This window comes from Oreochromis niloticus, linkage group LG10 (assembly GCF_001858045.2).
Source record: "Oreochromis niloticus isolate F11D_XX linkage group LG10, O_niloticus_UMD_NMBU, whole genome shotgun sequence".
Lineage (NCBI taxonomy): Eukaryota > Metazoa > Chordata > Actinopteri > Cichliformes > Cichlidae > Oreochromis > Oreochromis niloticus.
Window position 1 is genome coordinate 21,777,063 of NC_031975.2, and position 11,923 is coordinate 21,788,985.

The 11,923-nt window shown below is 42.6% G+C and overlaps 1 protein-coding gene across 1 annotated transcript; it reads right to left on the minus strand.

Moving 5' to 3' along the window:
- Positions 1-6,173: 6,173 nt before the first annotated feature.
- Positions 6,174-8,763, minus strand: LOC109203800 (relaxin receptor 2). Its single transcript, XM_019363528.2, has 3 exons — positions 8,625-8,763; positions 6,630-6,848; positions 6,174-6,460 (listed from the first exon to the last, which is right to left on the minus strand). Exons 1-3 carry the CDS (start codon positions 8,737-8,739, stop codon positions 6,195-6,197), a joined length of 600 nt encoding a protein of 199 aa, XP_019219073.2. The 5' UTR covers positions 8,740-8,763; the 3' UTR covers positions 6,174-6,194.
- Positions 8,764-11,923: the final 3,160 nt, after the last annotated feature.

Genomic DNA, 11,923 nt, shown 5'->3' on the forward strand with positions numbered 1-11,923 from the left:
CTGTACTTGCTCTGCTTCTACGTCTGCAATGTTGTTGTTTGAATCGCTGTTTCTGTGGCTGTCATCAGTTCCACTAGCAGGGTTTGTCTCAGCGTCACAGCAAAGTTAACCCTTTTGCAAGGATGTTTTTCTCTGCTTGGGTGAGTTGTCTGTCAGACAAATTTTTCACCCACTATCACTATATCAACAACCACTATATCAGTGGTTGTTGATCAGTGGTCATGACAGTTTGCATATTAATGATCAAGAAACTGACCTCTCAGCCCATTGTTCATTCAGTGGGCTAGTTTCTGTTAGGAGACCTGGGTCGTTGACCCAGATTTTTGAGTTTTCATTATTACTGTACTTTGATTTTGCCTTTATTTATCATTTCTAGTCTTTTGGTTTCTTTGTCAGAGTTCTGCCTTCTGGTTTCTGTTCTGTGTTCCATAGTTGCTCTTTTCCCCCTGTCTGCTGTATCCCCTTGTCAAGTCCGCGTCTCTGTGTTATGTTTCCTGTTTTACTTTGAAAGTCCGTGTCTCATGTTAATGTATCTGGTTTTGCTTCCCTTGTCTCGTTAGCCCTGATTTGTCTCAGCCGTGTTTCCCTCCTGTTTCCCTTCCCTTATTGCTCCCTCTGTGTATTTTAAGCCCTGTGTTTTCCTTTGTCTGATCTCCATCATCCCTCATCTTATACTATGTGTTCTGTCTGCCTGCGTAAGTTTATTTTGTAATTTTCAGTTTTGTTACTTTAAGTTCAAAATTAAAGCTGGTTTTGAGTTCACATTTTTGCCTCCGAGTGTCTGCATTTTGGGTCCTCCATACTTAAGGTGACCAACCGTCCTCTTTTTCCCGGACATGTCCACTTTTCACGTTCTGTCCTGGGCGTCCGGGGGGATTTTCAAGATTGATAAAAATGTCCGGGTTTTCCTATATTCCGACAGAGGACCCATGTGTGAGACGTCATCCCCAAACTGCTGTTTTGTAAGCGCTTGTTCTGCGTTCACAGACGGGACTGACAGAGCGCAGCAATGCGCCTAATGATGTTTAAAAGATCTCAAAGCGCAAGTGCATCTTTTCAGGCGAACTGGAAAAGAAATTTCCCTCGTACCGACCATAGCTGGACTGGCCATTGGACATACCGGGTGATTTTTCGTTTTTACGGGCCGATGGTTTTGAAGTTATGACCTGCAGTCTATCTGGGTCAGATATAAACCAACTTTAGGTGTAGTTTATTTTTGCTGTGCTGACTTTTTACAGTCAGTTACAATAACTCGTACTGCATACTAGCGGCCATGACGGAGTTTCTATACAGCTGGGCGTGTGCTATGATGTTACTGATAGTGATATGATATCGGTTTGGATATGTGGTGAGAGGGAAACATGAAGATGAAACTAGGAGATGTCCTTACTGAATCATCAGAGCTGAACAGGTGATGGAGAAACAGGTTTACCTTTTAGGTGACATGAATGAGTTGAAGGCAAGTTATGAACTGTTTCTGAGAGACAAATAACACCAGGATCCTTTTCTAAGTAGCTGACAGCTGGTAACTGTGCAGGGGCGGGTCTAGCAAAGCTTTGCCAGGGGGCCAGGTGGGGCATTAACAGGGAAAGGGGGGCACAAAGAAATACTTGTCTTTCTTATTCTCATTTAAAATGTCTAGTTTTTAATAAATAATTATCTGAATCTTACAACCAAAGTTTTCATCTGATGTAAAATGTATAGAAATCATACAACAAGACAGTGTACATCACTGTCACAACAGCGTTTGTTTTCATTCAAAGGCTTTACGGCTTTTCCTATAATACCTGGTGGGCCGGTCTCTAGTCAAAATGCCCGGGCCGATTTTTTGTCCCAGTCCAGCCCTCATACCGACCCAGTACTGGTAATTTTTTTTTTTTTTTTTTTATGCAGATGAGGCATTATTTCTGTACCATTATTTAATTCCAGAGGTTTTTAAGTTGTTTTTTTTGCACTTGTTGACTTGTAAAAGCCTATATGACATATTTTATTTCATAATTCATTAATCGCACAGAGAAGGCATCGTTTAAATATGTTAAATATGTTTCTTTAAGCAAGTTCTTCATGACTGAGCTAAGTGTCCTCTTTTTTGGAAATCAAAATATGGTCACCCTATCCATACTGCCTGCCTGCACACAGCCTTCACATGACAGAAGAAGTTTAACACTGAGATGGAGCAGATGATTAAGTTTCTAGACCGCATTGCCCAGGCCAAGTACTTTAGGACCATGGCAGTTGGGCTGAGCGCAGTAGATGCTGTCATTCAGAGCAACACTCTGCTAACTCGGTTTTCTACAGACACTGTGCTGAGCAGCTCCATAGCTGCCTGGAGGGAGCAAATCAGGGCTTTCGAGCTTGCTCTCTCTATCTTCACCTCCACTTCTTCGCCACTGCCGCAGCACATGGACCTTTCCACGGCACCGCTGCAGCAGGTGCAGTCGCAGCATCAGAATTCCTCTGCCTTCACGTCCTGTTCTGACCACCCCTCACCTGCCTCATGCTTGGTGGCAATGTGGTCGGAGGATGAGGAGCAGGTTCCATTTCTCCACCATTTCCAGTTCCCTCGTCCAGGAGGAAACGGTGCCCTCGCCGCCAGCGCTCCTCTTCACAGCCTGTTCCTGGGATTACAGAGCAGCACCCAGTGTTGAGTCACGAGAGCACTTTTCCTCTTCCTTCAAATGCTGAGACTGTTACTCATGCTGTCGCACAGAGTCTGTTAAGATTTCTGTGGAATCTCAATCCCAGACTGTTATAATTTCTGAGCCTATCATTTCCAGCTCTCTGGATTTTAAAGACTATTTTTCACCTGCTCAGTCTTCAGCTCAGTTACCTCCTCAGTCATCTGCTCTGCCACCTGCTCAGTCATCTGCTCTGCCACCTGCTCAGTCATCTGATCAGCCGCCTGTTCAGCCAGGGGTCTGTGCACCTGCAGGCCCTATGTCTGTCTCCGCTGGAGGGTCCGAGGGGCCCGTTCAGCCGTCTGGTCCTGCTGGGGGTTCTGAAGAACCGCGCCAGCCTATCTGTTTCCGCTGGGGGTTCTGGAGAACCGCGCCAGCCTTCGTCTGTTCCCGCTGAAAGGTCTGAGGGGCCTGTCCAGTCTTCTGTCTCCACTGGAGGGTCCGAGGAGCCTCTTCAGTCATCTGTCTCCATGGGAGGGTAGGCTGGTGGCTTTGGTGAGCCCAGCCAGCACCTCCTCAGCTCTGCTGACACTCTAGTGAATCTGTTCAGCCACCACCTACGGTTTCCACGCCATCGCCTGCAGCGCCACCACCTGCAGTTTCCACACCATCAACTGCAGCACCAACACCTGCTCCACTGCCAGTGGTTTCCACACAGCTGCCTGCAGTGCAACCACCAACTCCATCGCCTGCGGCTGCCATGCCGCCATGCTTTGCATTCCGCACGTCCGGCGCAGTCACTGGTTTCGTGGTCGACCTCCTGAACTATATTCTGGACTCTTGAGCTGTCGACCTCCAGGCCCGCCCCCTGAACCTTTTCAGAACTGTTTCCTGGGTTCCTGAACCTTTCATGGACTTGTTTTTGTTTGTTTTGAGCTGTTTTCTGAGCACCAGTGTTCCCTGTTGGTGAACTCTGCTTCCACATCCACATTCAGTGGAAGTCACTCGTGAAGCTCTTAATGAAATCCACTACTGTGGCATTTCTCAGATGGAAGTAACCATGGAGTAGATAAAATATTCCCAATCATAATTCAGTACTTTGACTGGCAGAATGTTGGCGTGCAAACAAAACTGAGGTTAGAAATGCCAAATGAGACCGCAGAAACCATTGCACAATACCTCAATGGTACCTCACTGGTAATTTTTCTTATACAGATGAGGCATTATTTCTGTAACATTATTTAATTCCAGAGGTTTTTAAGTTATTGTTTTGCACTTGTTGACTTGTAAAAGCCTATATGACATTTTTTATTTCACCATTCATTAACCGCACAGAGAAGGCATTCTTTAAATATGTTACAATTTTATTTAAGCAAACAGGGTTATTAAAATTTTTTCATGACTGGGCCAAGTGTCCTCATTTTTGGAAATCAAAATATGGTCACCCTATTTCTATGGCAGTGTAAGACAGCACAGTGAATGTTTTACAAGCAGAAGGTTGGTTTATGGTCATTACATATGGGCGGATCAATCTAAATATCAATAGTATTGATACCAATGCTGGTATTGGATGGTTACTAGCATGATAGAATCAATACTTTGTTTCTATCCTCTAGGTTCAGTATGTAGCCCACTCAACTGCATAAATTATTTATGGGGAAATGAAAAGAAATATGCCTAAAACATCCACTATGAAAAATGTGTAGACCTCTTTGTACTGACTGTGACCTCAATTTGATTTATGGCCTATAGCACATGTGGACAACAGAAGAGTTGTTTAGAAATTGCCCAACAAAACCCAATTTCAAAAGTATAACCAATTATTGTGAATAGTAAAAGTCACTTTGATTTAGTGATCATTGAAATGTGTTCAGAATTTGCAAATTGATGATTAACCTCGTAACGTACATCATGACACACTGCTCTCCTCTACATGAACTATGTTTGTAAGTGTTGTTTTTGCATCGTGTAGGGAATACTGGCCCCACATTTCCTTGGTATCTCATCGATATCAAAATTTGAAGTATCACAAAGCACTAATGGTTATCCTCCTTGCCTTTTCTCTGATAAGAATTAAGGAAGTGTCTTTGTTTTCACAGAAATATGGCTCAGTGACAGAGTCCCGGACACTGCCATTCAGCTACATGGGCTCACTGCATTTCGTGCCGACAGAAATGCAACTCTGTGCGGTAAGACTCGCGGTGGTGGCTTGTGTGTCTACATCAGCTTGGAATAGTGCAAAGAAATCTGTGCTTGTTTCTAATTACTGCTCATCAATGGTAGAGTTTATGACTGTCAGATGCAGACCTTTTTATCTACCTCGGGAATTCACCACTGTGCTCATTACAGCAGTGTACATCCCACCCAACGCTAATACTAAGGAGGCGCTCTGCGAGCTGTATGGGGCGATCAGTGAGCTCCAGAACTCACACCCTGATGGACTGTTTATTATCGCCAGAGATTTCAATCATGCAAAACTCAAGTCAGTGCTTCCAAAATTCCATCAACACGTGGACTATGCGAAGAGGGGGAAAAACGTGCTGGATCTTGTGTACACAAACATTCCCAGCGCGTAGAGAGCGAAGCCCCACCCCCACCTCGGACACACAGTCTACTTGTCTGTTACAGCATACAGACCGCTCATCAGACGCTGCAAACCAGTTCTGAGACTGGTGAGAACTTGGCCTGCAGGAGCTTTCTCTGTGCTTCAGGACTGTTTTGAGCACATTGACTGGGACATGTTCAGGGAGGCTGCAACAAATGGCGACCGCACATCAGCTACATCAGCAAGTGCATCGATGACGTCACTGACTCCAAGACTATCATAACACACTCCAACCAGAAACAGTGGATGACTGCAGAAGTACGTCAGCTGCTAAAGATTCAAGACTCCACCTTCAGAGCAGTCAACAAGGCGGCCCTGGGAACAGCGAGGACCAAACTGCCTCGTGCCATCAGAGCAGCGAAGTGCGTGCATGGCAGAAGAATCCACAGCCACTTCCAGGACAGCGGTGACACGCGGCGCATGTGGCAGGGCATCCAGGCCATCAGCAACTACAGGAAAACAACACCTGCAATCTCAGGAAAAAAGCTGTCAGGTCTCAAGTCTCAGAAAAAAAAACTCAGGTCTCAAAACACAAGCTATCAGACAGAGAGAAGGCCTGAATATGGCATTTACTGCTTAATGTATTACATTCAGTGATAGTATAAAGTTGCTTTAAGACAGTGGTTCCCAAACTTTTTTTCCTAGGACCCCTTTCTTTTACAAGAAAATCTTACTGACTATCTGCAGTTTTTACACGCTTACATATACACACACAGTTACTGTCCCTCCATTTAGAAAGGCAGAGGCGTCATGGTGTAAAGTCAACAAGTAGCTTGAATGTCATGAAGAGACAGTCATTTGCTGATGGTGGCTGCCGTGTGTTGCTGGGGTTGTCATCACATTTTATAAATGTCAGAGTGTGATGAGACAGCGCAGTGACTTGTTGAAGCACAATTTGTTCTTAAAGATGGAGTAAAACAATAAAAAAGGACTAGTAGCTTACAAAATGCTGTATCTCTACAAATGCATCATCAGGCATAGCGAGGATCTGCGCTTATAAGTGACACCTGCTGGAGGTAAACGGATGGCTGGTAGCACAGACCCCGTGACGTCTCCATAAAGATTGTGGACGAGGTAAGGCTTTTGCTGTCTTTCTTCAATGTATGTCTCCTCTGCCAGTGACAGAGTAAAACTTCCACCTGCTCTCTGAAGAAGCTGGTGGTCAAGGTGTACAGGATGGGGTTCAAGGCACTGTTGATGGGAAGGATGAAGATGACAACCCAGCTGGAGATAGTGCCTAAGGAAGGAAACATTTCACAAGTGATTGAAATTTAGAGAAATATAATTGTGTTGATCCTTTTTAGCAAACTATTCTATAAAGTAACACAGTGACCTAAATAAAAACAAATACATGTAAAACTTCTAAGATACTATAAGTACTATAAGGCAGCTGTTTTATTTCTTACCAGGTATCTCCACCTCCAGCAGTGAGAGGACTTTCACCAAAAATATAGGAATCCAGCAGAGGGCATCAGAGAACACTATGAAGAAAAACCTGTTGGCCACAGCCTCATCTCTGTGCAGTCTGCTCCTCAGGTCGGTGGCATTGATGCTGGTTTTATAGATGGAGCAGAACATACTGGAGTAGGAGAATACAATCACCAGGAAAGCCACCAGGTTTAGACCTAAAGAGATGCAAATGCTTTTCATGCTGGCTGGGACTATATCAAACACAGTTATGCAGTTCATACGGTATTAAATACAGTATTTAAGTGGTGTTGAACTCAGGAAAAGTGTGCAAGCCGACACTTCTGCTTCACAGATTTGTACTGCGCAGATTTTGTATTTTAAACTCTGTATATTTTGTGATACTGAACAATTTTGCATTTCTTTGGGTGTTTAAAGTTTAAATGGAAGATTGTCTTTTTTTCTGGAAATGCTATTTTTAAAAAAGATTTTTACTGAACTCCACTTCAATTCAATTCAATTCAGTTTCATTTTTACTAGGGATGCACCGATACCGATACTGGTATCGGGTATCGGGGCCGATACTGTAAAATGTGTCCGTACTCGTACTCGTAAAAGTTAACCGATACCATGAACCGATACTAATGTAGCCCGAATTTGGGAGTAGATACTCATAATTCCCATGGACTTGAACGCCACGGTAACATAAGGTGTTCACAGTTATGTGATGTAACTGTACCCTGAATTTAATTTGCCCTGTAATATGTCACAAGGTAAATACAGGTAATTAGAGCAATCAAACTGTTATGTTAATCATAAAAGTATTATTTTATGGTATGTAACTCTGAAGGGAGTTAAAATATTGTTCAGAGTTCTAATTTTCTGGAGGCCCGTGAAGGTAGCATAAAACGGGACCTGTGTATCTGTTGCAATGGAGGAGGAGAAGAGAACGGCATGGAGAGATGCACGAGGTTAGCTGAACCAAAGTGAGAGACTCGGCTAGTTTTACTGAGATTAACTAGCACAAAAGAGTGTGTAACTAGAAAGCTAACCGTGTGGGAGCTTCGCAACAGAGTGTGGGTGAAGTGACTTTTTGTTTCAACGGTCGCACCACCGTGGAAAACTGTGTTTCCAGCTACGATCGCCGAGGCTAAAGGCTAGCCCGGACTGCTTGGCTGCACCACGGAGGCAGCCGCTATGGACTGTCGGAGAGCTGGACAGTGACGGGCTAACGCGCTGTAGCAGAGACAGCATCGGGTCCGCAGGGAGTGGATTAAGTGTGGGACTGGTGAACGGCGACCTACCGAGCAACGGAACTGTAAGTCAGACTTTTGTGCTCTTACTGGGGAGAAGAGGATTTTTCTCCATCGTCCAGCGTGAGCAGCAAACAGGCCTGCAACAAGTGTGAATGTGAGTGTGTGTGGGGCCCATGTGTGAATATTGTATGTTTAGTGGAGTTATATAACGTGTTTTGGAGTGTATATTAGTGAGTAACTTACCAAAAGGTGATAACATAAGTTGGGTTGTTTAATATAATTTGAAAGGGAATTATGTCATTTATACAGTGTATTTCATTTGGTTAAGGAATTGGAATATCATTTGAGTTTAAAAAAGGGATGTGTTGTACAGTATTTGTCTCTGCCCTTACGTTCAGTAAACGTTTTGTTTGTGTTAAAGAGTTGTCTGGGGTCGTTTCTTTACTACTGGTTAAGTTTAACTTGTGTGTGGTAGAAGTATCGGATTTTGTACTCGGTATCGGCAAGTACTCAGATCCAAGTATCGGTATCGGATCGGTTTGAAAAAATTGGTATCGTTGCATCCCTAATTTTTACATCACCAAATCACAGCAACAGTTGCCTCAAGGCGTTTTTTGTTGTAAGGTAAAGACCCTACAATAATACTAAGAATTATTCCCACTCCTGAGTGCTGTCTCTTACGTATGTAAGTATAAAATATGGAATGAAAATTCATGAAAAAAATAATCTTCTATTTACCCAGAAAAATCCCTGTGGAATATCCTTTGGCAGTAGGTTTTTCTTGCCTGTGAGAGTGCAGGGGAAAGCAGACCCCATTACGTCCATAGTAGTTCCCAAAGACGTCCTCATTCATAAGGGGCACGGCCGCAATAATAAACCCCAGTAGCCAGATCGAAGCCAGGATCACCTTAAAGCGGGACAACATACATGCTGTCAGGACTTCACACAAAGTACTCTTCAAATTCCCCAAATAAGAAAAGCTATGACTGCCTGGGTTTCCAAACTCTAGTTGACATTTATTTAATCACACTCCAAACATTTGGTTCAGTCAAGTTTCCCCCTGCTGACTGATGAGTCACTTCATGTTCTGCCCCTGTGTGGACAATCTGGGAGAACAAACAGTAGGTCTTTTAATTCTTTACTGGTGGATGTGAGGTGGGTGGAGGCGTATTTACAGTAACTGGCTGACTCTTAGACTTGGTTCAAAGCAGTAAAATGAATATTAGACTGTAGTAAATCTGGAAATGGTCAATATTTTGGGGGCTTCTGGTGATATTCAGGGGTTACTTTATACTTCCTACCATACCAGTAGAACAAAGGATATCCCTCTTTTGTTCTCCACACAAACTGTTTTCCCTTACAGCTCAGATTACTAGTGGACTAAAATGAGCTACCTGCACTTTACACCTACTGAAGGCATGAAGCTCCCAGCAAACAGTTTTTGTGCTGATGTTAATGCCAGAGAAGGTTTGGAGCTCTGCAGTTACTGAGTCAGTGAGCGTTGAGGACTTTTGCGCAGTGTGTTCTTCAGCATTCATCGACTCTGCTCGCTCTGCAACTCTGGATGAGTTGATGTGGTTCCATTTTACAATAATATTACTTACAGTTGACTGTCAAGTATGTAGAAGGGAAGAAATTTTACAAACTGACAATGTGTCCTTATATAGTATAAGCTCAAATTCAGTGTCTACTTCTTGCACAGATGTTTGTAAATGCAGACTACATGGCTAGGTGCTTTGTGGCAATGGGACTAAAAACATGTGAATTTAAAAGATTAAGAGGCTGTGTGGCCCGGTGCTTTTGGCCATATAGTGCACATTTTTAATTCATACAGATGACATAGACATTATATAAACAATAAAAAAAACAGTGGCATATGGACCAAAAGTCAGGTTAATGTAACTTGAATATGTGTTGTTTTTTGTGCTTTAAAGACAAATTCTCTGACTGAATTCTTAAAGGTCGTTCCACACTTTCTGATGCACCTAAACACCAGTCTAAAGATTATATTACAGCAGCACAAACCCATTTTTTCTTCAAAATCAGAGCGATAGTTACTTTGTAGACAAAGACAACAGTTGGATGACCTTCATCAGGCACATTATTATGAATAGTGCAACTTACCCCTCTCTGAAGTTTGCCTGGGCGCACTAAAAGGGAAAACGATGACAAGGAACTTCTCCAGAGTCAGGTAGGTCAGGAGATCAGACACCTGAGGAAAAACATGCACTGCAAATTAAAAAAAAAAAAAAATTTCACTTACAAACTGTAACACTGCTTTGAATACTGACTGCACTGTTATTAGTAGAACCCCTATTATGATAGAGGAATCAACATGCAGAGGATGGAAACTGGGTTCAGATCATTTATAAAGTCAATTTTCTGAATTGCCGCTAATGCAGTGTAATGATGATTTGAGACAGGTTGAATAACTCCAGCTGAGGCTTGTTATGTCTCCATCTACAACAGCTAAATGCAATGAGAGCGAATTATAAACATGTTTTTAAAGTAAAGGAGGGCATAATTTGAGTACTTTACTCTGAAAACATGATACTTATATAATGCAGAGCCAAAACAAGCTGAAACGCTCAGTGAGCGGAACAAAAGATGATTTTAATCTTGAAGCTAGCAGGGCGCCACAGCAGGGCGTTACGGTTGTACTGACCGCAGAATTTTACATCAGATACGCCAACGAAAAACAGGCACACACCCATGAGGCAGTCAGAACCTGGATGATAAGGATGACATCTATGAGTCTATTTACAGGCAGATGTGCCCTGTGTGATTATAAGCCCATCTGTCAGCTACACCCTTCCCAAAAACAGTATCATAATATTTTTTAAGTCACCACAACAGGCAAGAGTAATGGAACCACAAGCATGGATGGATCTTGCTATATGCAGATGGGGGGGTTGGAAAGAAATTAGGTAAGCGTTGGGTTTAAACTAAAACTGTGTGTAAAATCTCACCACTAGATGTCAGTAGATTTTAGGACAAACAGCTCTGGTGTCTGTTCATCTGTAGGGCGTGTAGGCTGTCAGTCTGCTGTTTACCTCAGATGTCAGTTTGTTTGATGTCTATTCAATCCCTAGGAGGCTGCAAAACTTTGTGAAATGAGTCCGATATGAGTCGATGAGCCAGTGAAGCTGATGACAGCAATACTGAAGTGATAGTTGTTTGAGATAAGCTAAGTTTCTCCGTGACTGCAGCTGCCAGTCAAAGCTGTCATGATGACGTTTCATCCCAATTTAACAGCTTTGTGTTCGTAATTAGAATCAAAATTCTAAGAAAGGAGACCCAATGAACATAAATCAGCCTGATGAGAACTACAGATAATGACAGAAAGCAACTTTGGAAAAAAATGATCTGAGGAGAAGTTTTTTTGTTTTATTTTAGTCTGACCCCAGTCCCATCCGCTAACATAGAGGAGGGGTTGTTTATGACCTATACTGCAGCCAGACACCAGGCGGCGATAGAGACCTTTGGCTTCATTTTTGGGGAGCATGTTTTCTACAGTATTGCTGCCCTCTGCTGTTGCAGTACCTCACAGTCAGACGCAACGGTTCAGTCACGTGATGCACTGTCTCCAAAATGTACATATAAATGAGACTTTTCAAAGAAACTGATTGTTACAGCTTTTGTAATACATTCTTTGACTGCTCTTGACCTTAGAAACTACACCCATTATTATTTGATTAACATTATTTTGTGGTATTTAATTTTTATTCATTTTAATTTCAGCAGGTGGTATCATACTCACTTTTCAGTCACTTACCTTTTCCAAAACAATGATCTTTATTTTGTTATTTTCCTTACACTTGATCAAAGCATTAGTAAGAACATTTTATTTCATTTTATTTGACATTCAGTTTTGGTAAAATAACCAATGCAATGCCAGGCATGAAGTCCAAAAACAAGCATGAAGCACTTTAACAGAAAAGAAATGGCACTGAGAGCCAGATTAAACAGAGCAGGTCCTAAAGCTGTGTTTGGACAAACTCAAACTCAATGGAAAAAACAGTTCATCTTAAACAAAA

Excerpts from the sequence above, each read along its gene's own strand:
- LOC109203800 (XM_019363528.2), bottom strand. The coding sequence starts at position 8,739 with ATGAATGAGGACGTCTTTGGGAACTACTATGGACGTAATGGGGTCTGC. Across the intron at positions 6,849-8,624 it reads TTCCACAGGGATTTTTCTGG|GTCTAAACCTGGTGGCTTTC; the intron begins GTAAATAGAAGA and ends GCATCTCTTTAG. Across the intron at positions 6,461-6,629 it reads GCTGGAGGTGGAGATACCTG|GCACTATCTCCAGCTGGGTT; the intron begins GTAAGAAATAAA and ends TTCCTTCCTTAG.